At 34.7% G+C, this 26883-nt stretch overlaps 1 protein-coding gene across 3 annotated transcripts in view; it reads right to left on the bottom strand.

The window, feature by feature from the left end:
• LOC149555732 (alpha-mannosidase-like) overlaps window positions 1-19014 on the bottom strand; it is a 241173-nt gene extending 222159 nt beyond the window's left edge. Inside the window, exons 1-2 of one of the 3 annotated variants that reach the window (XM_089829873.1) lie at window positions 18877-19014; window positions 17676-17759 (exon numbers count right to left, since the gene is read on the bottom strand). Coding sequence is in view for 2 of the 3 variants with exons in the window: in XM_089829872.1 (XP_089685998.1) it covers window positions 17676-17759; window positions 18449-18652 (288 nt within the window). In the remaining variant the exon portion in view is untranslated. The other 2 variants (XM_089829872.1, XM_089829871.1) reach the window with 2 other exon arrangements.
• Between the last annotated feature and the right edge of the window lie 7869 nt (window positions 19015-26883).

The following is a 26883-nucleotide window of genomic DNA, read 5'->3' as shown; positions in this document are numbered from 1 at the left end:
ATGAGCCAAGATGCAATATAAACCACTAAAAATGCCAAATTGATTCCTCTTTGGGCCAAAATGTGAGCCAAAAATGATGATTTTTGAAGATTTTCTCAAAAATGTGCCCTTGAAAGGAGTTGAAAATAATATTTTTTAGCAAGAAAAATCCACATTCAGTGTTGGAAAATCCATTGATAGGAAAAAAAGACCCTATTAGAGAAGATTTCATGAAAAACCATGAAGGAAATCTCCCATAATCTTCAAAATTGGGTTCTTGGAAGCCTTTTGCATGTATTCTTCCAAAAATAGGTTTCTTGAGAGCAAATACATGAACTTTAGTGCAAAACGCACCTTTTGGTGTCCATAGCATTTTTAAAATATGCATAAGATGCAAATCGCACCTTTTGGGATGGATTGCATGTTTTAAAAACTCCTTATGATGCAAATCGCACCTTTTGGGAGGCATTGCATATTTTAAGTGAAAGCTCACATTTTGGGTGCAATTGCATATTTGAGTTATAAAACTTACCTTTTGCATATTTCAAATGAGTTTATATGCAATGGCATCAAAAAGGTCCACTTTTGATAACCTTATGCTTCTAAGTTGAACTTTAAATGCAATGGCATGAAAAAGGTCCACTTTTGATGGATTTTACATGTAAAGACATGAAAAAGGTTCACTTTTGATGACTTTAAGTGATTTAATTAGCACATGTCAATTTAAATTCATTAAAATATCACTTAAATGGGGAATAAATTATATTTACACATCATATTATCAATATAACATGTAAATATCATTTAAAAAGTAATATTTACTAGAGCATTTGATTTAAATGCTAAAAATTAAATTGAACTATATATTTAATATAGTCACTTATGTGAAAAATCAAAAAGTAAATTCAACTTAAAAATATAACATAAAGTACACTATAGTTACTTTAAGTGAAAATTTAATTGATAAAGTAACTTAAAAACATAACATAAAGTGAATTTAATTTATATTTTTCGAAAATTGAATGTCAAATTAGAAATATAACATGATATTTTCAATTCATGTTGTTGCATCAAATAGGTCTACTTTTGAGGCACAAAAATGGCCATATCTTTTGACTGACAACTCCAATTAAACTCTAGGTTAGATCAAATCAAACAGGAAATGGAAAGTCATGACTTGAGCAAAACCAAAGGACTAAAAACTAACAAACGCAAACTCAAAAGCAAAGAAAATGATGATAAAGGACTCAAAAATCAAGCATAGGCTCGACAATCAAAAAACAAAAAAGACAAAGACTTGACGAAAACCTTTAGTAAAAGGATTCATTCTATTAATTGGAATTGATTGGTTGATCAGTACTAACCAATTAAATAACGAACTAAACTCTGAGAAATGTGAAACTAAGTTGAAAAAGTTTTGTATTGTTACCTACATTTTGTAGTGACAAAATGCAGGACAACAAGTCCTCAGGTCTCTTTGCATCATCTAGGGGTATTCGGCAAGGACATCCATTATCGTTGATCTTCATCATTATGGTAATTTTTTTGGGAGACTTATTGATAAGAGTTGGGAGGGTGAGAGATGGAAAGTTATTATTGCTACCCAGGGTATGGAGGTCATTTCATATCAGCAGTTTGTTGATGATACCCTATGTATGGGCGACTCGTCCCTCAAGGAGGCTTGTTGCAAAAAAGAAACCTTCAATAAATACTATTTGGTGTCAGGTCAAATGGTCAATTTGCAACAATTGGAGGTTCTCTTCTTCAACACCAATGATTTGAAAGAGAGAGAGATTTGCAAGATCCTCAAGGTAAGAAGGGGTATACTGCCTGGTAAATGTAAATATTCTACAAATTCTGCAACTAATTCAAACTGATATAATACCTTCTAGGTGTTGGAGATTGTCTTGATCAATTTTAGATTGAATATTGGTCCTTCTTTCTAAGATAGTAGTTCTGCAATAATATGTATATCATGCTATCATTCGTATGAGGTAATGTATGCTAAAGGAGCAGACTTAGATTTGTTGTGTGTCCTTTATCCACAAACATAACCTGCATAAATATGACACGCAAGGGGCATGTCCCTAGAAGAGAGCATGTCCCTAGAAGGGACATGTCCCTCTCTAGGTCGGCCAGAATTGTTCTCTCAAAATTGGCACTTATTAGGGGATACATTAATTAGTAATTAAACTAACTAGTTTTGTTCAAGGTTAAACTAAAACAAGATTGCCCAAAGGGAGGTACTGATCATACTTGAGAACTAAACAATTATATTTATAGGCCTTTCTTTACAAAAACATCTTATGCATAATTAAATATGTACGTTCTATTCCATCAGACCAGTACGATTTCAATGTTATAGAATTAACACTCCCTACTAGCTTGATAATCATATTGAGAGATAACATATCTAGAATCATCAATTAATATGAATAAACATAGATTAATACTCTATATCTATCTAAATCTTCTAAGCATGAGATATAATTGAACACATGATACTATGTCATATTGCTATACCTGTGATATGACTTATCACTTACACTAGTGATAATGATATTCCATAGAATGCAATATACAGGATAAAATCTCAAGAATAATTAAATTTTTCATTTATCCAAGTTGTGATTCATAGGTATTGGCTTTCCTATATCACAACATAATCCTGAGTTAAGATCTACCAGAACACAGGATAAACTCTGGAGAATAATAAAATTCTTCTTTTATCCAAGTTGTGACTCATAGGCATAGAAATGTCTACATCACAATGTGATCTTGAACTTATCTAGATCTGAGAGTAGATCTCTAGTATTCAGCACATTATCTGAGAGATCGTCATCTCTCATAATGTCTTTTATACAAGTGTTCATTATCTCAAAGATCGTCACCTCTTAAATAATGAATACAAATGGTGGAGCCCATAATAGTCAATAGCCTGACAATTAAATTATTTTATTAATAATTTAAAGAATACAAATGTATTATAATTCAACCATACCAAGTCTTTTCTTGAAGTGATCTATCTTCACTTGTGAAAGAGGTTTGGTAAAAATATCTGTTGTTTGATCTGCAGTGCAAATGTATTATAATTTTGCAGTATTCCAGTCTACCATATCTCTTACATAATGGTCAGGAATTTCAATATGCTTGGACCTATCATGGAAAATTGGGTTCACAAAAAGCTTGATGGAACTCTAATTATTACAATGAATAATCGTAGGATTCATGGCCTGACCAAATAATCCCACAAGTAACTTTCTAAGCAAAATTGCTTCCCGAGAGGTCATTGTTGTTGCAATGTATTTGGCTTATGTGGAACTTTGTGCTCCTAAAGATTGCTTTTTGCATATCCATGATATCATGGCTGAGCCTAAACTGAAACAATATCCTAAAGTGTTTTTCCTGTCAGCAACACTTCCAGCCCAATTTGAGTCTGTGTATCCATGTAGATCCAATTCAACTTTCTCATACTTGAGCCCAAGTTTAAGAGTGCCTTGTAAGTATCTCATGATGTGTTTGACTGTAACTAGGTGAATCTCCTTTAGCTCACACATAAACTAACTTCATGCATTAACAACATAGCAAATATCAAGTCTTGTATTTACCAAGTAGATAAGGGACCTAATCATCTGTTTGTAAAGAGTAGAATCTATGGAAGGTGATTATGTTGCTTCCTTAAGCTTATGTAAATTAGTCTAAGACACAGGCCTGCAGTTCCACATTTTAAATCTCTTCAAGATGTCTAATGTATACTTTCCTTGATTAAGTATGATGCTATCAGAATTCTGCCATACTTCCAATCCTAGGAAGTAATGAAGGAGTCATAAATCTTTCATCTCAAATTCTCTGATTAGATCTTTCTTGCATTGATCTATGAGATGATCATCACTTGTTATTAGTAAATCATCAACATATAGTATCAAAGTTACCATATCATCTTTATCCCTTTTATAATATAGATTTGGATCAAATTCATTCTTGGAGAATCCTAAGCTAGTGAGATACTTATCAATTCTTTCATACCATGCCCTTGGAGCCTGTTTAAGCCCATCGAGAGCTTTCTTGAGCCTAAAATTTTAGGGTTATGAGTTTCAAATCTTTTTGCTTTCTCCAAATATACCTCTTTTGTAATCTTTCCATTCCGAAATGTTGTTTTTACATCCATCTAATGTACTTTCCATCCCTTCGATGTTGCAATAGCTAGGACTGCTATCACAAAGGTGTATCTAGCAACAGGAGCAAAGGTTTCTTCATATTCAATCCCCTCTTTTGGAGAGAATCCCCTGGCTATGAATGTGGCTTTATATTTTTCAATGCTACCGTCAACAGCATGCTTGATTTTAAATATCCACTTGGAAGAAACAACATATTTTCCTTCAAGTCTAGGAACAATTTCTCAAACATCATTCTTCATAATGGATTGGTATTCTTCTATCATGGCATCCTTCCAAGCTGTATGTTTAATAGCATTTGAAACATTAGTTAGTTATGATTTAGACAAATCGTTCATGTTTGTTGCATAACTAGAAAATCTTTTGGGTCTTTTGCTTTCTCCAAAGGTTTCAGATGGTGCAGCAAAGTCTTGTGCTTCCTCTATTGTCTTAATGGCCCAAAGTGGTCTTTTCTTAGAATTTTGAGTTTCTTCAAGATTGAGATTTTGAATTTCATGTTTAATTTCTTCAATGTTCTCCCTCTAAGACTCAGATTCAGTATTTCCTTCAAAACTAGGTAACGGAGAGGGATCACCAAAACTTGGAACTCTTTTGAATGCTAAATCTTCTTCAAAAATTACATCTCTACTAAGTTCAATATTTTTTTGACTAGGTATAAAAATCCTATATGCTTTAGATGTTTCACTATACCCTACAAAAATACCTTTCCTCCAGGAGGGTTCTAACTTAGTTCTCTTTTCTTTTGGAACATGTATATATACTGGGCACTAAAAAATCCTAAGATAACTTATATTAGGTTTAACCTTAGTAAAGACTTCTTCACAGTTTTATCTCTAAGGTAGGAGTGACGACTTTTGTTTTGAATATAGACAACAGTACAAGAGGCTTCTGCCCAAAGATAATATTCTAGATTTTGATCAAATATCATAGCTCTTGGAGCTTCTATAATTGTCCTATTCTTCCTTTCTGCTACCCCATTTTGTTGTGGGTTATAAGGAACGGTATACTCCCTCTTAATTCTTGTTTCTTTACAAAACTCTTTAAACAAGTCTGAGGCATATTCCCTTTCATTATTAGTCCTACGAGTTTTAATTTTATGTCCTAATAAGTTTTCAGTTAAGGTTTTAAATTCTTTAAATATCTTAAGGATTTCTTCTGATTCTTTACATTTTAACAAGTAAATCCAAGTTTTTCTAGAGAAATCATCTATAAAAAGTATATAGTACCAGAATCCCCCAAGAGAAGGAACAAACATAGGTCCACATAAATCTAAGTGGATTAATTCCAAAACATTGTTAGTTTTTCTAGTGCTATCATGAAATGGACTTTTGATGTTCTTACCTAGAGCACATACTTTGCATATGCTCGAGTGATCTTTATTCAGTTTAGATAAACCACTAACCATTTTCTCCATAGTTGATAAGGTTTTAAAATTTAGAGGTCCTAACCTTCTATGCCATATTTTGTTTATATCAGCAGCTTCATGAATTAAGGCTTGAATAGGTCAACTAGGTTCTGAATTTAATTCATACAAGTTCCCCTTTTTTTGACCAATCAATTTGCTTTCTTAAATGAAGAGTTCTTAGCCCAGGTCATTATTTTACAGTCCATGAATGCAACATTATGTCCATCATCTTCAAGTGTTGTAACCGAGATTAGATTCCTTTTTATTCCTGGTACATAGAGTACTCCTTTGAGATGAAGAGAACTACCCGACTTTAGTTTTAAGGTGCAATTTCCAATTCCTTTGACGAAATGTGTTGAATTATCACCAATGGAGACTTCGCCATTAACTTTTTCTGATATAGAGTCTAGTGCTTCTTTGTATCCTATAATATGTCGAGATGATCCACTATCAATCACCCATGCCTTACTTGAGACTTCATTTGATAATGCCAAATACAATACACGATTCTGAGATCATAATTATCTTCTTTCCTAGTAATGTTTGTACAGTTTACTTGTTGTTTAGAATTCTTAGGGCAATTAGATCTGTAGTGTCCAAACTTTTTGCATTTGAAGCACTTTATTTTGGATAGATCTTTCTTAGGTTTGTCAGTCTTTTGATTACCCTTCTTCTTGAAGTGCTTCTTCTTACCTTTATAGGAATTTGTATTGAGAACATGATGTTCTTCGCCTTCAATTTTCAACTTTCCCCCTTTCTTAAGTTTTCTGAATTCTTCCTAAAGACAATCTCTCTAAAGTCTATTGAAGTCAGGAAGATTGTCTCTAGCACTTACTCCTTGTGCAAATGTTTCCCATGAATCTAGTAATCCATCTATAGCCATCAATGTTAATTCTTTGTCATCAATTATGATTCTTATACTTGCAAGTTCATCTCTTAGACTAACAACACCTAGGAAGTAAGAATTCATCAATTCTCCTTTCTTTATCTATCTATGATTTAGTTTCCTTTTTAGTATGAGGACTCTAGTTGCATTGTTAACCTTATATGCATTCATCATATTAAATGTTGTTTGATGTTTTGTTAGCATGGGTACTATTTCATTTTTTACTCCATCTAATATGATCTGCATGGCTTTCCTGATTGCTTTACTCCAGATAGTTTTATTGGGTTCAATATCAAGTAGTTTGGATGCTTTATCATTGTTTCATATCATTTTCTTCAAGAATCGTCATTATTCTGAATTTCGAAGCATCAAATTGTTCTTTCCCACCAAACCTGTCCTCGGGTCTGATTGTGTATGCCATTGAAGATAGGAGAATGATGCTAGATATACTAAGTCTGTTTATTTAATTTGCAGAGCCTAGATTTGACAACCTGGCTCTGATAACATGTAAATATTCTGCAAATTCTGCAACTAATTCAAACTGATATAATACCTTCTAGGTGTTGGAGATTGTCTTGATCAATTTCAGATTGAATATTGTTGGAGATTGTCTTGATCAATTTCAGATTGAATATTGGTCCTTCTTTCTAAGATAGTAGTTCTGCAATAATATGTATATCTTGCTATAATTCGTATGAGGTAATGTATGCTAAAGGAGCAGAATTAGATTTGTTGTGTGTCCTTTATCCACAAACATAACCTCCATAAATGACACCCAAGGGGTATGTCCCTAGAAGGGACATGTCCCTCTCTAGGTCGGCCAGAATTGTTCTCTCAAAATCAGTGCCTATCAGGGAATACATTAATTAGTAATTAAACTAACTAGCTTTGTTCAAGGTTAAACTAAAACAAGATTACCCCAAGGGAGACCCCGATCATACTTGAGAACTAAACAATTATATTTATAGGCCTTTCTTTACAAAGGCATCTTATGCATAATCAGATCTGTACGATCTGTTCCATCAGACCAGTATGATTTCAATGTTACAGAATTGAAAGTAAATGTTGGGGCTACCTTTATTTGCAGGTATTAGGAGGGCTAAGCTACACACTGAACTTCTGGACTCTTGTACCAGTAAACTTAAAGGATGAACAGTAGATGGCTTTCATGTGTCGGAGACATTCTTATGCTTAAAACAGTGATCTTTGTCATACCCATCTATTCCATGATGTGTATAAAAGTCCCAGCCAAAATAATCAAGGTTATCAATCAGAAAATAAGGAATTATTTTTGGAATGGCAGCCAATGGGAGGACAAAATACCTCTGCTTGTCTGGCATAAGATGTATTTGCCGAAGTCAGTTGGAGGTGTTGGTCTAAGAAAATGGAACCTCATGAATGAGGCAATGGGAGCTAAATTGATTTGGATGATGTACAAAAGACCAAATCAGAAATGGGCAAGGATTTTAAGCCACAAATATTTGGATGTGCAATCAAGGGAGAGGGTACTCACAGTCTTGGAGCCACATATAGGATCTTTAATCTGGACTTTTATGGAGTGCAGACATGAGACCATCTTACATGGAAGCTAGGAGGTGGGGCAAGTGCAAATTTTTGGAGTGATTCTCTAGAAAGGCAATCAACTCTTATAGACTGAACCTATAATATGAAACTACATAGAAATATATTGGAGAAATGGGGTCTGAAGGTGGCAACTTTTCTGATCAAAATGATTTGAGATAGCCTATTGAGGGTGCTCAAGAACGGAAAAAAGTTATGATTCTAATGAGCTGATCTGGTGTGGTGAGTATTTAATGAAGATTGGTTACAAATTAGTGGAGGCTGTATGGATGAGGAGCATTAGCCAAGATATCTTTGTTGGAATAGGTATTGCTTGCCTAAGGTGGGTGTCTTTTCCTGGTTGACTATAAAGCAGAAATTTTTCACAGTGAGACGTTGATGTGTTATGGATATTATGGCCCTTTTAAATATGTTTTGTGCAAACAGAAAACTAAAAATGTTGATCATTTCCTTTTGCACTGCAAGTTCTCACAATGTTGGCAGAATGTTTTTAAAAAGTTAAATTTATCTTTTGTCTGCCCTAGCATGATCAACGAAACGTTCCAAAGCTGAAGATCGGTATCTACCAAGTCGGCTTTTTCTTGCATCTGGAAAATATGCATGTCTTCTATAGTTTAGGAATTATGGAAAGAACACAATCACCATATATTCCAAAGGTAAATTTGAGTCAGCGGACAGATTGTGCATGAGAATTGTAATTTTCATATCATACATCCAGTGTATCCTGCTCTCTTGAACAAGGAATTCTTAATTTAGCTTTCAACATTTTGACCGTTGTAACTGTAGCTATTCTTCTAAAATGATGCTCCCTGACAATGCGACAATGTTCCTCACTAACCTAGTTTGAGTGACTACCCTGCCTGGCTATCATTCGTCATAGTCTTTGATAGTCATTGTCACATTGGTGTCATTGCTTCCCTGGGTTTTTGTTCGAGGATTTTTGTTCATAGCATCGTTGTCATTCAGCACTCCTAGCTCCCTGCTCTCTTTCCTTGGCCGAGCTTGTCAAACATTGTGTTTGCGATAGCTGCGCTTGGTTGTTTTGATCGCCTTTGCCCTGGGCATTTTGTCACTCCTTCCTACTGTCGTCCTCCCGACGGCTGCAAACCAATTGTGTTTGTTGCTTCTTGCCAGTAGGAGCCTCACATTTGTGTTTTGTTCACTTGCCGAGCATTGGGCTATTTATCACTAGTTTTATTTGTGTGACTTGGCAGCTTTTCTTCAGTATTTTCCTGCTCTATTCGTCCTACTCTGTGTGCTTGTTCATAGAAGATTTTTCGTGTAGCTTTTCTCTACACTTGCATTTTTGGACTTGCCTACATGGTGCAATTTTTTGCAACCATACAACAGTACTGCATTGGTTCTAACTGGCTTTTCCTACTGACAGGTTTCCTGTCCTCAGCTCTGCACTTGTACTTCTAGGCTTGCCTAGACTAAGCTTGGTGTCAGGTTGCAACAACATAGACCTAACCTGCAATAGGATGGAGACCCTGTCTACACCCATTATGTACCAGAGACTTATTGAATGCATGGCTAAAACTGGAGATGGAAAATCTTAACCCGCGAGACAACATGCATTCTTTAAGTACAACAATGGCAGATCTACAACAACAAATCGTTTGTAAAACCCAATAGTTAAATGATAAAACTACAGACCTTCAAATGCAAGTGAATTCCAATAAAGTGCAGGTCCAAGAAATACGTTTGATTAAGGAAAAACAAACCGAACTAGATAGCAAACAAACCTCTTTAGTTACAAAAACAAAACAGTGGATCAAGTTTTGGGTCTCCATTTACAGCACCACTAACCCCTCTTAGACGTTCAAGAGCTAGTTCAAGATCGGTTATCGGATGAGCAGGTTAGGTGGGCTCATGAGCTCAACCACAAAATTTGTGGCCTCCCCCCCTGCACCATCCACTAACCCCATCTCAACAAGTCACTCCTTCCTTAGCAATCAGCAAGACCTTTCAAATATTACACATAACAAAGCCTGGATGGGCCATGATTGCACCTCTTTCTCTAGTTACTCTCCTTGGTTGACCATCTTCGATTTCTTAGGGCAAATAGACAAAAAATTCCTCTTCCTACTAAGATTTATCTTGACGAGGATCTCACTAGATCGCAAGTGACAGAGCTGAAGTTGTCCAAAGGACTTGTTGAAGAGGCTAGATACAACAAGAAGTGGGTTGTTATCAACCTTAGAGTAGTTATTCGAGATTCTCTTCCTAGATGGGAATCTTGGTTGGCCACCAAGGCCCAAATGAAAATCACATCAACAATTGTGCATATGAAAACCATGCAATTGTTCCCTGAATGTCAACCATTGAACAACAATGGCACCTTATGGTCCTTGTCGGATCTCTTTTAGGATCTTGGTTCTGTTGGCGTTCTCCTTGTTACTGAGACTCACGAGAGCCATGTACGTCCTCTTCCAGGCATCTCTAGCCACCAGTGATTGTCTGGTTTTAGGGATGAGGTTAGGTGCTCTAGTGGGGTCATGGGGTTAGGTGGGGTAGCCTATTTGATCAGAGACCGCCTCTGTAGTAAGACTTTCATTGTTCACATAGATAGGTCAACCAAATTCATGTGGATATGTATTGGTCAAACAACGTCACATTACACAGATATCTTCATCATAGTGTGTTATTTTTTGTCGGTCTCCTCCTACTATGCAGTCCACAACACAGAGTACAATGATCCTTATGAGTGCATCACTAGGTTTCCGATCATGGGTGGCATCCTCATTCTATGGGACTTTAATGCACAAACCAAAGACCTTTAGATCTGATCCGGTTTGCACAGTCAAATCGGGTTTGGATACCCTAGAATTGCAACGTTTCTCTAAAGATAGTAGAGGACCCCATACTAGGTATGACAATCATCTACTACAATTAAGTGAGTCCTCGAACTTGGTGATCTTGAATGGATTTCCCTATTTTCTTGGCTTTGGTCTTTCCCCTTCTTGGCCTCACTATGGTGGTATGAATGCTATTGACTATGTTCTCTCTAGTGTTTCCCATATCCCCTCCCTTGGGTGCTTCACCACCTCTCACCTCCCCCTTGTTCATCATGCTCTCCTTAGCCTTGCCCTCAGGGTCTCCCATGCCCTCCACCCCTCCCCCCTCTCTCCCCCTCTTGAGTTAACCCTCCCCCCATCCACATCTTTTTTTGCTTCATTGAGAGTGATCATGACCTCCTTGTCCTTCACCTTAGACGACTCCTCCCCAAAGATTCCTTTACCGATTCCAGAGATGTTCACTCCATGTTCGATTTACTGGCAATCGAATTGTGGGAGTTTTGCCTCATCTACATTCTCTATCTCACCTCCTTCATTTCCCATAGCCCCAACCGCAAGAGCTCCTTCCCTGTGAATCAGTGATTTGATGAGGGTTGCAAATCCTTTCACTACTCAATTCGCTTGGCCTTCTCTACTCTTCCCCCCTTCAATTATCCAAATAAGGCAAACTTTCTTCATGAAACAGTGTAGATCCTTTTGTGCCTCTCTCCTGCAGTCTCCAGAGCTCTTCTAGCGCACTATGTTCCCTCACCACCCCCTCCTCCCTCCACCCTGGATCACAATTACCTTGTTTCTCACCCCCTCGTCCTCTATGACATCCCCGACTAGCCTCCTCTTCACCTCACCCCCCCACCTCATGGCCATCTCTTCATGTTCACCAACATCAATGAGGTTGTCAGATGCATGAACAATAGCTGGACGGCGGAAGAGGACGAGTTCCAAGCGGAGCTCTTCAAGCTTGGTATTATTGTTTTGTGTTCCTTTCTTACAATGCTCTTTATAAGAATAGTTTGCACTAGTTTTTTTGACTCTTGGTCGCGGCATATTATCTATCTAATTCATAAGACCGAGTCGATCTCCAACCTCAACAACTACAGGACCATCATGGTTGGCATACATTAGTCAACTTTATGCCACTATGTTGAACACTATCGTATCCAAGGAGCTTGATTGCTGGCACTGTCAAGCTAAGGGCTAGGTCAGTGTCCACATAGATTTTTCAAATTATGGACCAAATTCTAACTTTGCGGACTGTCATTGAGGAGGCACAACACTGTTCAACGAAAGTCTATTGTTGCTTTGTATACTTCCACAGAGCCTTTGATTTTGTTCCTCGGATGGCTCTCTTCCAAAGGCATAGGGACATTGGGATTTCCAAGACTCTCTTGACAGCTACCATGAGGAACACTATCTTATTGATGGAGCTATCATGAGGGCATACAGACATTGGGATTTCCAATACTCTCTTGACAACTATCATGAGGTTACATGAGCACGTGGTGGAAAGTTTAGGACTCTTCAGGGTCTCTCTGATCCTATCCAGAGCACCATCAAGGTGAAGCAAGGATGCCCTCTCTCCCCTGCTCTTTTCGATATTTATGTTAACTAACTCGAGACTTTCCTTTGTGACTTCTCACTCCCTGATGATGGATTCTATTACACCAGGTTTTGATCTCCATTATATTGTTTGCCACAATGTGGTTCTTTTGGCTTTGTCCCTAGAGGAACTCCAACAGATCCTTGATGGTTTGGCCTCCTTTTCTGACTCGTGGTAGTTGGTTGTGAACTTGGAAAAGACCCGAGTGATGGTCTTCAACTACCTAATGACCTCACATCTCCATTTCTACTTTACGGGCATGCAAGTTGAGATCACATCCTCCTACACTTATCTAGAAATTAAGTTCTCTAGAGCCTGCTTCAGTTTCAAACCTGCCATGCAGCCTCGGGTTAACAAGGGGCTTGACTACCTGGCTATGCTTGAGCGACAGTGCTTCAGACATCACTTTTGGGATACCACAGCCAAGATGCCCCTCTTGGAATCTTTGGTCAGGCTCACCATCCTTCGTGGCTCTATTGTGTGGGGACCCTCTCTCCTAGATTCTGATTCAGCTTCGGTCGAGCAAGTTCAGACCCTCCTCCTTCGATGCATTATCAGATGTCATCAGTCCAACCCACATAGTATCATCTTGGATCGAGTTTAGGGCCCATCCTTTCAAACTTGGGACCATCTTTGATTTAATTTGGTTTATCCATCGACTTCGGAGCTTCACAGACTCTACTAAGGGTCATCACCTATATTCTTACTTGGCCTATTGCTCTTCTAAGGCAATGGCGAGCTTCGATCCTACCTATGAAGCTCCTTGTTGATTCGCCCAACTTTCTGCTCTTCTTGGCTCGATCAAGATTGCGATGACTTGCCTTCCCCCCTTTCAATTCTCCTTAGATGTGCCATCTTACCTCTTTCTCTCTCAACAGAAGTTGAATGAGCACGTCAAGATTGACATCTACAGAAAATATACTATCACGACATGGAGTCATACTCCCAAAGGGCTACGCCCAAGGATGGCTTTCTATATGGAGCCTTACGTAGATATCCAAGACAGGGTTATTGTGCGCCCTTGGTACCTCACTCGTCGTGGACTTATGCCCTCTGTATCTCTTTAGAATCTTTTAGAGTGGGTTCCCATCAATTACATATATAGCTTGACCACTGAATTGACAAAGAGGACAGAATTTTTCGCCTTTGTCCCCTTGGAGAGGCGAAAATTGATACCCATTTTGTTTGTTGCCCCATTTAATATGAAATCAAGTGGAGGTCCTACTACTTGTTCAGAGAGAACACGTCCATTTCTTCATTCTTCAAGTACATTGATCAACGATTTCTTGCACTATACCTCTAGGAGGCCATGCGACTTCGTGATTACAGTTTATAGCTTCAATTTCCACTAAGACAGACTTCACACTAGCTCATCACCTCTCTCTTCACACCCATATCTCCTACCCAAGGAACGAAGCGATCACTCAACCCTTCCTCAGGACACGCCAGGTCTATGAGGCCTCACAAAGGACCCACTCAACAGCATCACCATACCCTAGCGGCTCCCTAAGGTGGCCTAGGGCACACCCTCACCTCGAGCCATATCCTTAGGTGCTAGGCTACTTCTTATCTATCAAGAGTATTTAGTCTTTCTTTGTTTTGTTTCCCTTTATCCTACTTGTTCTTTCCACAAACATCGTTTGGTGTTCCCGTTGTTGGTTGTGACCTTGTTGTATCGGTCTCAATCCCTTAGACACTTGTGGTCTCTTGTAAGACATTAATAAATTTATCTTATCAAAATTTGTGATTATTATTGTAGCTCGTCAAAATCAAGCAAAGTCCTTTTTAGTTTTATAGAGAGCGTATTCCAAAGACAGTGGCCAATTCTTAAGATGTTGCAAGTTAATGAGCATACGGAGGTTGATCCCGTCCCATGTCACGAGTGAAGAGAAAGTGTTGAAGTCGAATGCAGGATGGATTAAGCTTATTTTTGCTAGGGGATCTACAAGAAACCCAAGGCCATTAGGAGCAGATTGTGGGGCTCGCGATTCGGAGGGTAATATCCTTACAATTGAAACAAAGAAGCTTGATGAAGGAACTAATAATGATGCAGAGGTTCAAGCTACATTACTATTGAGTTGGCATCTAGAATTAGAGTGAAGCAATAAAACCTAGAAGGGGTTTCCCAAGTCATTGTAGATGCAATCGGAAATGGACATGCACATGTGTGGTGTATTCACAAGATTATCAAAATTATTCTGAAGAAATAGGCAAGATTCAAAGATTTCAAAATTTCTCATATTTTCCCTGGGAGGGCGATGATTTGGCAGACTCTTTGTCAAAAACAGCAGTGTCCTTTCAAGACAAGTTTAATTCCAACTTGGCAAAGGTTTTATCAGAACCACTATTGCAATGATAGTTGACCATGTTGGTGTACAATATCACTTTGGGCTTTTGCTTTGCATACTATCCAACACATATGTGAAGTTTGAAGTGACACGATATTTTTTATTTGGGCAGGCCTTTTGATGTGACCGTAGGAAGTATTTTGATGGCATTTTGAGGTGGACAATTGATGTTTTGGGGTGGCAACCTAAAGTGAGTGAAGCTGAATTATGGAGTGAGTGTGGAGGCAAACTTTAACCTGAAAGCATCCAAACAGCAGATGTCGTTTTGGGGAAAGATCTCTAGAGATCAACTAAAGATTGTTTTTTGTGAAAGATAACGCATTCTTGTCATGCTTGTTCATTCTAGGGGAGGCTTGAATCTATTTTGGCAATGGAAAAACCTAGGTAAGGTTTTGAGGTGACTAGGGGTGACTAGGTCAATGTTCCTGGATACTCAATTCATGTCCACCTTTTAATTTGTGGAGTGTTTTGGACAGTAAGGAATTGAAGAGGGGTGAAGACAAACAATCTTGGGGTTGCCTTGCTGATTATGTGCATGATTGGGATATTCATTGGAGGCTAGTGTTCTGAAGGAGCAACTGGAGAAATGCAAGCTCAAGTTCAAGCTTGCCAACTCCTAGAGGGGGATGCCACCACCAAGAGCAAGTAGGGGACAGGGTGCTTGCGGTCATGGATGTGGAGGAGGGTGTCGGAGAAGGGTGGTATCCACCATTGATTCTCCAATTTCATAGTGTACCAGGCAGCTAGGCTTTTTTATATGATGTTCTTGTTGTTTATTGCCCAAGCTTTTGTTCTCTGTGTTGAAATGTATACCATTGTTGATAATGGGCTTTTGTTTGCGTAGTTTGATAGCTCAAATGTATAGCCTAGCAACTTTTTGGCTATCTGTAGAGGGTTGTTGGGATATAGGGGCTGGGGGGTGGTTTATTTTTTATGATGTTTTTTTTTTGGCGAAACATTATATTTATATTAATAATAACTTGTTCAAAATAGCTCCTCGAGAAAAGAACGAAAGAAGAAAAACTTTGGTCATTGTTTGATACAAAAAGGATGCATAAGAAGAAATACTACATCAAGAGAGTATCTATCAAAACTAATGAACCTTGTCCTTATGATTCCCAAATCGAGAATATTGTGATTACAAAGAGCCCAAAACTCATATGAATACAATTCATTGTTTGGTGTAGGAGACAAAATCAAGAGCCAAGCCAAAAACTATCATAAGAGTTTCTATCATTGATCTTCATCCAAACCTCCAATTGAGACCGTGATATTAGAAAGCCATCTGATGCAAGTGCAATCCAAGACCCTGAACTGCATATAATATCTCAAAACAACAAGTGAGATCCATAAAAGTAAAAACATGTGAAATCGCAGAGAAGCCGTGATTTACTATCAAACAATATATGAAAAGGGCACAACATTATTCTAAACATATTCTTTTGTCATAATATTAACCAAGTTGGGGAAATCAAGGAAGTTAAGTAGGGAAAGTAAAGAGTTAATATAGCCCCATCAGTACCCAAACTAGCCAGACAATCGGCTAAAAGATTGTCTTCTCTATACGTATGCATGATGTAACATTTAGAGATCAAATCAAGAAGAGACCATACTTGATGCAATATATATTGTATGGACCAATTATATATCTGATGTTTAATACACGCATTAATAATAATGGCTGAATCCCCTTCAACATGTAACGTAAATATAGATAGCGATTTTGCAAGTTTCAAATCAAAAAGCAAGGCCAAGGCCTCAGCTTTGTTATTAGTACACGGAGGGAGAGGAGATGATTTTGTTGCAATCACATGATCTTTAAAGTCTCTAATGACTATGTCATAGCCAGAGTTTCCTGGATTTCCTCTAGAGGCCCCATCAAAATTGAGTTTGAAATAACTCACTTGGAGGAATTCACTTGGTTTGTGCTGAGATAAGAGGAATCTTGGAAGGACACAATGGAGCAGAAAGATAAGGAAAAAGTAAACCCTTCCACCAATGAATAACATAGCCATCCCAAGGAGAAAAAACATGTTTACCCTTCTATTTACTTACTGAAGCATTAACAAGTTCAACAATTGATCTTTCTAATCCTTCCAGAAATTAACGGATTGGAGATGATGTAATGTTTCTTTTGTATGGACAGGTTGGTAGTTGTAGTAGTCAGTGGGATGCCTGTTTTTAGTTAGAAAACTATGATATGTATGTAATTTGAATCTTATTAATATTAATAAAAATCAACTCTATGGACCAAAAAAATGCTCACCGTACAACAATAAAGTCATACAAATCACTGAAATGTCAGACACAGACCAAATTTTACAGATAGATAATTTTTCCTAAGATAGCAAGATAATTTTTCGTAAGATAGTATCAGAACATATTTATATGGAAATACTGACCAGCTGCTCTATACTTAATATGTACTAAAAATTCAAATCTAAACTTCCAGCTAAAGTTAAAACTGTCTCTTAGTGTGTTCTTGTACATAAAGTGTGCTCCAAAACAACAATTCCAGTTATATTTATCTGTTTTGAATGAAAAATTATTCTAACGAGTGTTGAAATAATGTACAAGGACAAGTGATAGCTTTCCTTGCAGACATAATCTAAATTCTTTTACAACATCTTGTCCAACACATAAACTTTCTAGTTCTTTTAGATGTTCTGGTAACAAGAACATATATCCATGTCCCAAAACAAATTTTCAAACAGTGTTGGCTTGAGTCATATTTACATGAATTTAATAGATCTGGAGAAATCCCATAGAGCTTTACAGTGCAATGCATTTTAAAAAGCACCGATGCAGTTTATACAGAACCTTCATTTATCAACAAGGGGGAGTCCAATCTTGTGTTAACCATAACCTAAGTCAAAATCATTTCATAGAATTATAGTGCAACTTGCCTGTTCTACATATATAAATTTTCTGTTTGGGTCCTCTTGCAATGCCAAGACCACGCTATCCAACACATTCTTCACACATGCTCCCTGCAGAAAAAAGGAACAGAAAGAAACAAAATTTATTGACATAAAGAGAGGGTTATTAGGTCAAAAATAAAAGTTTAAAGCATCATTAGCAGCCTCTATATATGTCCCGCTACATCTTATTACTGATACCCCTTTACACTGTCTATTGCTATTTTTATCGACCTATACCACTGCAAAAATTCTAAATAGACTCCTTAAATTGCTGGTACTTTTAACCTTTGAAATATGAATTTTCAGAGTTTATTAATTTCCTAGAATTTCAGGATTAAATCCCAACTGATTGCAAAAAAAAACACTTTATGTTTTAGTTTACCAAGTCTCCCGGAGGAAGATATATGCTATTATTTTGCTATCCGCCATTAAACTCCTGTCAAGAGACATAGTTCTACTATCTTTAAAACCAAAATTCTCTATCCCAAGTCTCCCGCAGGAAGATATATACTATTATTTTTCTATCCGCCATTAAACTCCTGTCAAGATACATAGTTCGACTAGCTTTAAAATCAAAATTCAGCGGTTCAAATTAAAATATATTTTACTTGGGGATGTCTTATTTAGAAGTAAGTTCAATAATCTCTACTTTTAACATGAGCTCTCCAATAATATCTTAATTTAAGATTAAGTGGACAAGATTCTCGATGTCAATGCATAGGAATTATAATTAAATTAAATTGGACTGGATTGGGGACCTGAATGCTATTATTGGATCCAATGTAGTACTGATCAACAGTTTTGAGCCATCCCACATCGTCATGAGTATGAGGAACCAAGTGCACATTGATCTTGCCTTCCACCGGCCCTGATGTTGTATTGTATTGAATATAGGCGCCATTGCTGCCATGGTCTGCAGCCGCAGACAATACTATGAAGAGCAAAACCAAAACAGAGGCCATTTCAGCTCCATATCGAATACAAAACCACCATATATATGTAATAGTCAGTCGAACACAAACAGTGCTAGCATCTATCTTTGTCTTCTTGGTCAGATGTAGCGTCAATTAACGACAAAGCCGAACTTATTGGGAAAATTAAAAATTAAAAAATGAGTAAAATAGATTTCATCTCATAATTTTAAATCCTGTGAAATATTCTCTAGAAATTTGGTCACGAGTCTTACATCGTCTCTTCTTCCCTTACGTTGACAGATATATTAAGCGAACTGCGCGGCAATATCCTCTAAATAGATTATATGACAACAGCATCGGAATCGCAATGACTTGTCTGCATCCCCATTGTCCACTATTAGATGTTTAAATCAAGAAATTTGAATGCTTTCATCAGTGGACGATTTGGAATGCAATTTTTAAATGCTCTTGGAGTTCATGAATCATGTTCAGATCTCTTGCGGGAAAGGAGAAAATTGGAGTAAAGGATGCTTTTAAGTTTTTGTACGAGGAAAGGGTCTATGGAAAAAAGGCCCGTTTCATAGAAGAAGAAATTAAATGGGAAGGAAGAATGTTTAGTAGTTAAATAATAATTATATTATGTGAAGTAGTGAAATAGTTAAAAGAATTGTGTAGGAGTAGGGGAGGGCATGCACGCCCAAAGTGTGGGTTCATGGGGAGTGTCATATAGATCTTACTTGTTATGTCGTTTGTCAAGTGGTCTATTATAATTATAAAAAAAATTATTGATTTTTAAACAATATTCACACGTATATAATGTGTAGATGTTCTAAGTGTTGATTTCAAGTCATTTCAGTGAACTAGTTGATACCCACATTGGCCCATCATGACAACTTGCATGTCATGCCATCTAAAATTGAGATAGTGGTTGTGTGGCAATTGATCACTTAACTGTTGGTCAAATAAAGTACAACTCATTTACATTTTGTTGTCACCTCATGCTCTTCCTTTTAGTGTCATTATTTGTGTGTCCCTTCACCTTACAATGACTGCACTGCTTGCAAATTTTGAGCAACATGTCATTGAATGTTCTTGACTCATCATCAATTAAGTTAACTTTCATTCCTTTCTCTCCCACGTCTTATCGAGTCTTCAACCAATTTGAGTCTAGAACTTGTTTGCTCAGGTGCTCCTCAAGTTCACCTAGTAATCAAAAATGTGCTTGCCTTGGTTACCAATGCAAACATGACTATGGTGAAAGCTAAAATCTCCCTTATGGTTATTTTAGTGGCATGTGGTTCTTTTGTTTTTGCATTCAAGTATATACACATTCATTGTTTTTTCTACACATGTATTAGTTTAATTCCAACTCCATTGTCGCATTCATTACCCCATGTTTTCATCTTTCAAGTCTTTACCAAATGTTTTGAAGGACATCCCAAACAAGATGCTAATTATGCATTTCCACAACTTGTCTGCAACTGGGGATAAGGATATTCCTCACTAAGGCCTTCCATTTTTGTTTTGGGCATTTTTTTGTTTTTCACTTATGAATGGTTGATTTTATGTTAATTAATACTATAATGCTCTCTAAATTCATGGATTTTTTCTCTCTGAGACAAGGTAGGGATTATTCCTCTCCAAGGCCTTTTATTATTTACTTTATCAGTTCGTCATAGTTGGGGTATGATAATCAATAAATTTTCCATTGATCTATAACTCTAGTGTACTCTAAATTTGTCACTTCTTCCTCTACCCATTTGCTTATCTTGGTTTCTTAGTGGGCGCTTATTCTTCAAAGAATTTTGGCAATTTGTTTTTTACGAACACTAAAATTTGTGCTCATAAACTCACGTATATGAAAGGAAAATATACTCTTATGTTCAAGTTCCATTGGTATTTTCATGGCATTGTTAATATTATTTTTATCAAGAATTATAGTTAATATTATTTTATTTGTTTAACTATAAATTATGTTGTTAAGATTCAAATTTTTAATTTATTTTTACAATTGCATGTTAATAATAGGGTTCCCCTTTTATATTAGAGTTTTCCTTTTACTATTAGGGTTTAGGGTATAGAGTTATAAATTTACTATCAATAAAAGGATTTAACTACAATCATTGGGGTTTGAAATTAATTGTCACTATTAGGGTTCAAATTTTATTTGGTGCTACAAATTTGAGTTCATATGAAATGGTTAACATTTAGGACTTAACATTTACAACTTGGGTTTGAATTTCATTGTTATTATTGGAATATATATTAATATTTTGGTTTAACAATTTAAAGTATGGTTTTATTATACATTTCTCCATAGCTACAAATTATTTAAATTGCATTTTAGTATATATAATGTGTTTTTGTTTACAATTGGTTTATTGTATATTTTTTCTTGTTTGTAAATATTGAATATTTGTAAACCATTGTTTCGCTTTGACTTCTAAACCCTATTAAATGTTAAGCCCTAATACTATATATGAACTCAAACTTCTAATGCAAATGTATTAGATCTATCCTCGTAAGTAAATTTTCAAGTTTGTTTGGCACATGTATGTCATGTATATGCCCTTAATGTTCATTTGTGAACCCTCTAATTACGTGTTCTATCTATCAAATTGGAAATGTTCTCTAAATTTGTGGGTTCTTGCTCTTAAATATTTAAGTGCCTATGTTTATAGCAAATCAATACCTTGATTATAGTGGAAGATTTCAAACCCTACTAGATTGTCAAAGAATATAAATTTTAAACCCTAAGTATAGGAGTCAATTTCAACCATTTTACACTATTTAACCATGTTGTTAATAAGAATTGTATGTAAACAAGTGAAGCATGGTGTATACATATTATCCAAAGTATAGAATTATAAACCTGAAGTATAACATTTAAATTCTTGGAATGAAACCATGTTAGATTATCAAATTATGCTCCATAGAATGAATTGTAAACATAAGAATTATAAGGGTTTATATATTTAGCAAAATATAGTATTTGCAATCATGTTGTAGGGCTTATATATTTATAAAAATGTAGGAATTATAAACCCTAACTATTGCAGTGAATTTCAAACCCTATTATATTTTGAAATCATAATTAAAAGAGTAAATTTCACACCCTATTTATTAAACCATATACTCAAACCACGACCATTGAATAATTATCTTCAACCAATGGCATAATGAATTTGCTAAACAAGCCATGTAGGGTTCACATATTTATCACAACATAGGATTTGTAAACCTCAAGTAGACCATTAATTCAAGGCCTATTAAATTGTTATATCATAATGTGAAGAGTCAATTTTGAACCTTGTTTATTAAACCATAGAACTCATAATACTCAATGTGTGATCATTGAACAATTAGCTTCAACCGATGGTGAAATGAATTTGGTAAACAAACTAAGTAGGATTAGCATTTTTATCAAAATATAAGAATTGTAAACCCTAAATACATTAATAAATTTCAAAGCCTCTTGAATAGTTAAACTATATATGAAGGGTCAATTTTGAACCCTCATTATTAAAATATAAAATATATAATATTCAAACTTTTATAGTTGAATAACTAGCTATAATTCTGTGGTCAATGTATAACTCATATACAATTAGCAATACAATACTCCTATTGGAGAGTGGATTTAATTTATAAAAAATATGTCTTCTCTCCATATCAAATGATATAAGGGGGGCTTGAACCTTCACATGAAATTTTCTCATTGGTACCACCCCATGTAGTGACATATGACCATATTGTTGGTGGATTATGAGGTTGGGACCCATAAGATAACATCAAAGTTTATCATTATTAGTCCATGCCCTAGCTCTATAGACTAGGGAACTTTTGTTCCCAGATTCTGATAGTCACTGCTTTGGGAAACCAAAAAATTCAAGGATCGAAATGTTTGAGATCTATGTATTTAAAAATTAATTAATTTCTAGAAATTCCAATTTTCTTATTAGATATAAGCAATCTTTTTAAGGATTGGGGATTTTAATAAATGAAGTTAAAAGAGAAAAAAAAATTAAAAGATAGGTGTACCATTATCCTCAAATTTCTAGTATCTTCAATTACTTACAATTCCCCTACATTAGACACCCAAAGTAATTTGAGAAGTTACCCTTTCACATCTCAAATGTTTAGAGAAAAGCCTAGATGATTAACCTCCTCCTTTGTCAACCATGATGATCTTCTACTAGTCTTCCTTTCCATTTTACCAAATATACTTCATATGTTCTATTCCTAGTACTTTTGCAAACATAACTATGTAGTATATCGTCAATCTCCTGTATAACTACAATAGTTTCTAGAATATTCCGTTGTACTTTTGTGACCTTATCTTCAACACTTCCTTCATAACACTCTATTAGATCTCAAATGTTATATACTATCAAAATATTCAATTCAATGGGCATCTCTACTTCATAGGCATTTCCTGAAGAATACTTCTTCAATGTCTTGCATGGTCCAAATTTCTTCATTTTCAAATTGTTATATGCAACTACTGGAAATCTCTCCTTCTTCAAATGAACCTTGACTTCATCCCCAACCTAAAATTCATTATAACTCCTTTTCTCATCTTGCTTAGCCTTGTATTGCATATTCATCTTTGTGATGCACCTCCTCACCTCCTCATGCATATTCTTCATGTGTTCTACAAAATCCTTAGTTCAATGTTACTCATCTCTCCTTTATCTTTAAATTTCTCAATTCAAAAGCATTTCTAAGACTACTTCCATATACAACATGGAATGATAACTTACCAGCTACTATTAACTAACTTATCGTATCTAAATTATGTCTATGATAAAATCAAATCACATCCTTTTGGTTTATCTCCAACCAAACATCTCAACGAATTCCCCAAACTCCTATTCAACACCTCTATCTATCCATCAATTTTTGGATGATGTGATGAGATGAACTTCAAATATGTTTTTAACTTCTTCCACAATGTACACTTGAAATACCGAAATACCCAAAAAACTTATAAGTGTCTGTAGTGCCTGCCCCTAGTTCGCATTTCTGTTATCATTGTCAATTTGCTTTAGGCTGATTTTATGCATTGATTAGTTTTAGAGATATTGGATTTACAATATTATGATATTATTTCATGTTTTGGATTACATATATACTTGTTGATTTCATTTCACATGACGGTAATGATGTCTTAATGATTCCTAATTAGTATGGTTTCTTTTGTAACAATGTTAACATGATGTCTTTAGTGATGATTATGTTGTATTGATAGAGATGCATTATTATATGTACGCATTTGATGTTAGACTTGTGATTTTCACAATACTTACCCCATACTTGCATGTGTATGGTGCATGTGTTTATTTTATCTTTCTGTCTGATTTGTTTGATGTGGTTAAGGGAGGGAGTCGTAGTCACCTGCTAGTCGGGATCTACACGATGCACCACTCCCTGCCATTTCCTGTTTAGTTTAGATATAACTATATACATGTACATGCTCGTCTTTTATGCAGGATGCAGGTACCGGGCATCGACTTCCCTGAATTGCCAGGATGAGCGTGCCCTATTACAAATACTCAAATGGTGAGAATGGGAAGATAATGATCAGGTCCAATCCTAGCCATAAGCCTATAATACTTGTCCTGCAAGGAGGACTCGTAACAGACTGTCTACTTTTTTTAAACCCGTGAGTACTTTTGTGCGTATGTTGTTTTGTGAGTCTTTGGTGAATTTTCTATTAATTAAGTCTAATTAAAAGATTAAATTAATAACTTAATTTAATAGAAGATTATTATGACATTTTAATATTTTATTTTATTTAATTAATTGAGAAATTAATTAAATATAAAGAATTGAATTGGAAGATAAAAGCTATAAGAGTAAATTTAGAACGTGATAATATTAATTTAATTTAATAATAATATATTTAGAGTTCATTTTTAAATAAAATGCTAAATATTATTGTTATTTAAGTTAATAAATATTTATCAAATTAAACGTTCAAAAATAAATTAAGAAGTGAAAAGATATTAAATTATGAAAAAGATTTAAGTTCGCATGAATGAGTTTAAATTATAAGAAATTAATTAAAAGATAAAATATGTGCACTTGATCAAGATATTTTATTATAGTGCGCATGAGATTAAAGTTAATAAATTAATTTAAAAGCAAAGTCAAGTGGAAAGTTAAATAAAGTAATTTAATGAGTCACTTAAGTGCATGAAGGAATAATAAAAGAATATCTTAATTAAAAAGAAAATTAAATTAAATTAAATAATTTTAATTTTAGAGTTGTGGACACAGAAACCCTAAAAGGTAATTAGAGTCTATATTAGGGGTTTTCGGGTCATTATTGCACACACAGGTTTCAGGGCACACACAGGTTTATGGAGAGCAACTCGAAGGGTTTGGAAAGAAAAGAATTTTACGTGGCTTGAAAGATTTTGCTTGCGGTAGGAATTTTGCATCTAGTTGTTAGAGTTTAGCAGCAGTACGAGGTAGGGTTTAAAATTTCATGAATGCATTTCAATTGGAAAATATCTGTTTGCTCCGTGTTTGTTTGGGTGGTGAAATTCTATATGTCGTTTTGATTGTTTTTCCATATGTGATTGATTGAAATTAGTCTCTCATTATTTATATTTACAGAAGAAAATCATACAATAATCATAATAGAATAAAGAAAAATTATTATTTTTATTTAAAATATTATTATTGATATTTAAATAAAAATAAAACATACATTAGAAAAATGTTTTAAATTTTTTTGTAATAAATAAAATTTAAAATTACAAAACAACATATATCTTTAATTAAAAAAATAAAAATAAAAAAAATAAAAATAAAATATATATATCAAAACAAACCCCACTTACCTCTTTCTAAATCTTGGTGACTGTTCACGTGCGGCTTAATTAGTTCATGCAGCGATTTTCAAGAAAAAAAAAAAGCTTGCATTTTGATTTATAAGTTTTAATATGATGAGGTTTAATTATAGTTTTCAATTAATAATATATGTATTAATTAATTAGTATTAATATATGAGATTTAATAAATATTAATATTACTTAATATATGTCAATTTTTAAATATAAAAATATTATAAAAAAAGTACCCACTTACCTTTATTATATCGGCGGCCTTTTTATAAAATGGTACATTTGTTTCTTTTATAAAGTTTGTTTTTCTTTAATTATTATTAAAGTTTATTAATATTTATTAATATATAATAAAAAATTTACATAAAATTAGCTATTATTTATTAATGAATTTTAATATGTTAATTTTAATTAATATTGAATAATATTTTATTAACAAGTTTTATTAGTATTTAGTAATTTGATTAATGAATGTTATTATTTACATGAATTTATTAATATTTATTGTTTTAATAAATATTTAATAAAAGAGTAAGATTATTTTTATTTTATTAATTAGCTTAAATAAATGAAATTTACTTAAGTTTTATATATATATATATATATATATATATATATATATATATATATATATATATATATATATATATATATATATATATATATATATATATATATATATATATATATATATATATTTGGAGTTATTTTTAAAATTATGATATTGGCTTAATAAAATTGGAATAATTCGGATTAATGATAACTATCGATTAAATAATGTTAATTATATTATGTAAAATTTGATTATTCATGGAATTGGGAGTATTCTCTTTTAATAATCAATTATTATTATTTTAATAAATGATTACCATTACTTTTAAGTCATGTTATTATTTTAATTATAAGAACGAGAATGAGTTTAATCATAAGGGTAAAACTATAGTTCATATTTATTCAAAAAATTGTACTTTAACGAAATTGGAATCTTACTGCAAACTGGAACCTTTTATTAATTCAGAAATATATTGATGGAACTGTATTGTTTTGCTTGTATTGTCTATGCTTTGGATTTTGGTGTTGATTAGATGTCGACCAATCTAGAGAGTACACCAGATGTTTTTGTGAGATTTATTTTATACTATTTATATGGCTAGATGTCATGATGTGTTTTGTGATTCAAATTGAGATTATATTTATGAGATTTACCTTGTGGAGCTTTTATGTGTACTTGAATGGGAGAACCATCTTATTTTCAGGTTGCCTGTTAAGGAACCGAGTTTGATCTTTATGGGTGTTGCGGTATGGGACACAACTGTGTTTTTATGTGCTTAGGAGAGGTTGTCTAGGTACGTGACTTGGGAGTGGCTTGCATAGGGGTCCGGGACCCAAAGTGGTCAGTGCCAAGGTAACCTAATGCAAGTTATG

Source organism: Cupressus sempervirens, chromosome 5 (assembly GCF_028749045.1).
Source record: "Cupressus sempervirens isolate cs-2001-9-10 chromosome 5, ASM2874904v1, whole genome shotgun sequence".
NCBI lineage: Eukaryota > Viridiplantae > Streptophyta > Pinopsida > Cupressales > Cupressaceae > Cupressus > Cupressus sempervirens.
This window is presented reverse-complemented; position numbering and strand designations above follow the sequence as displayed.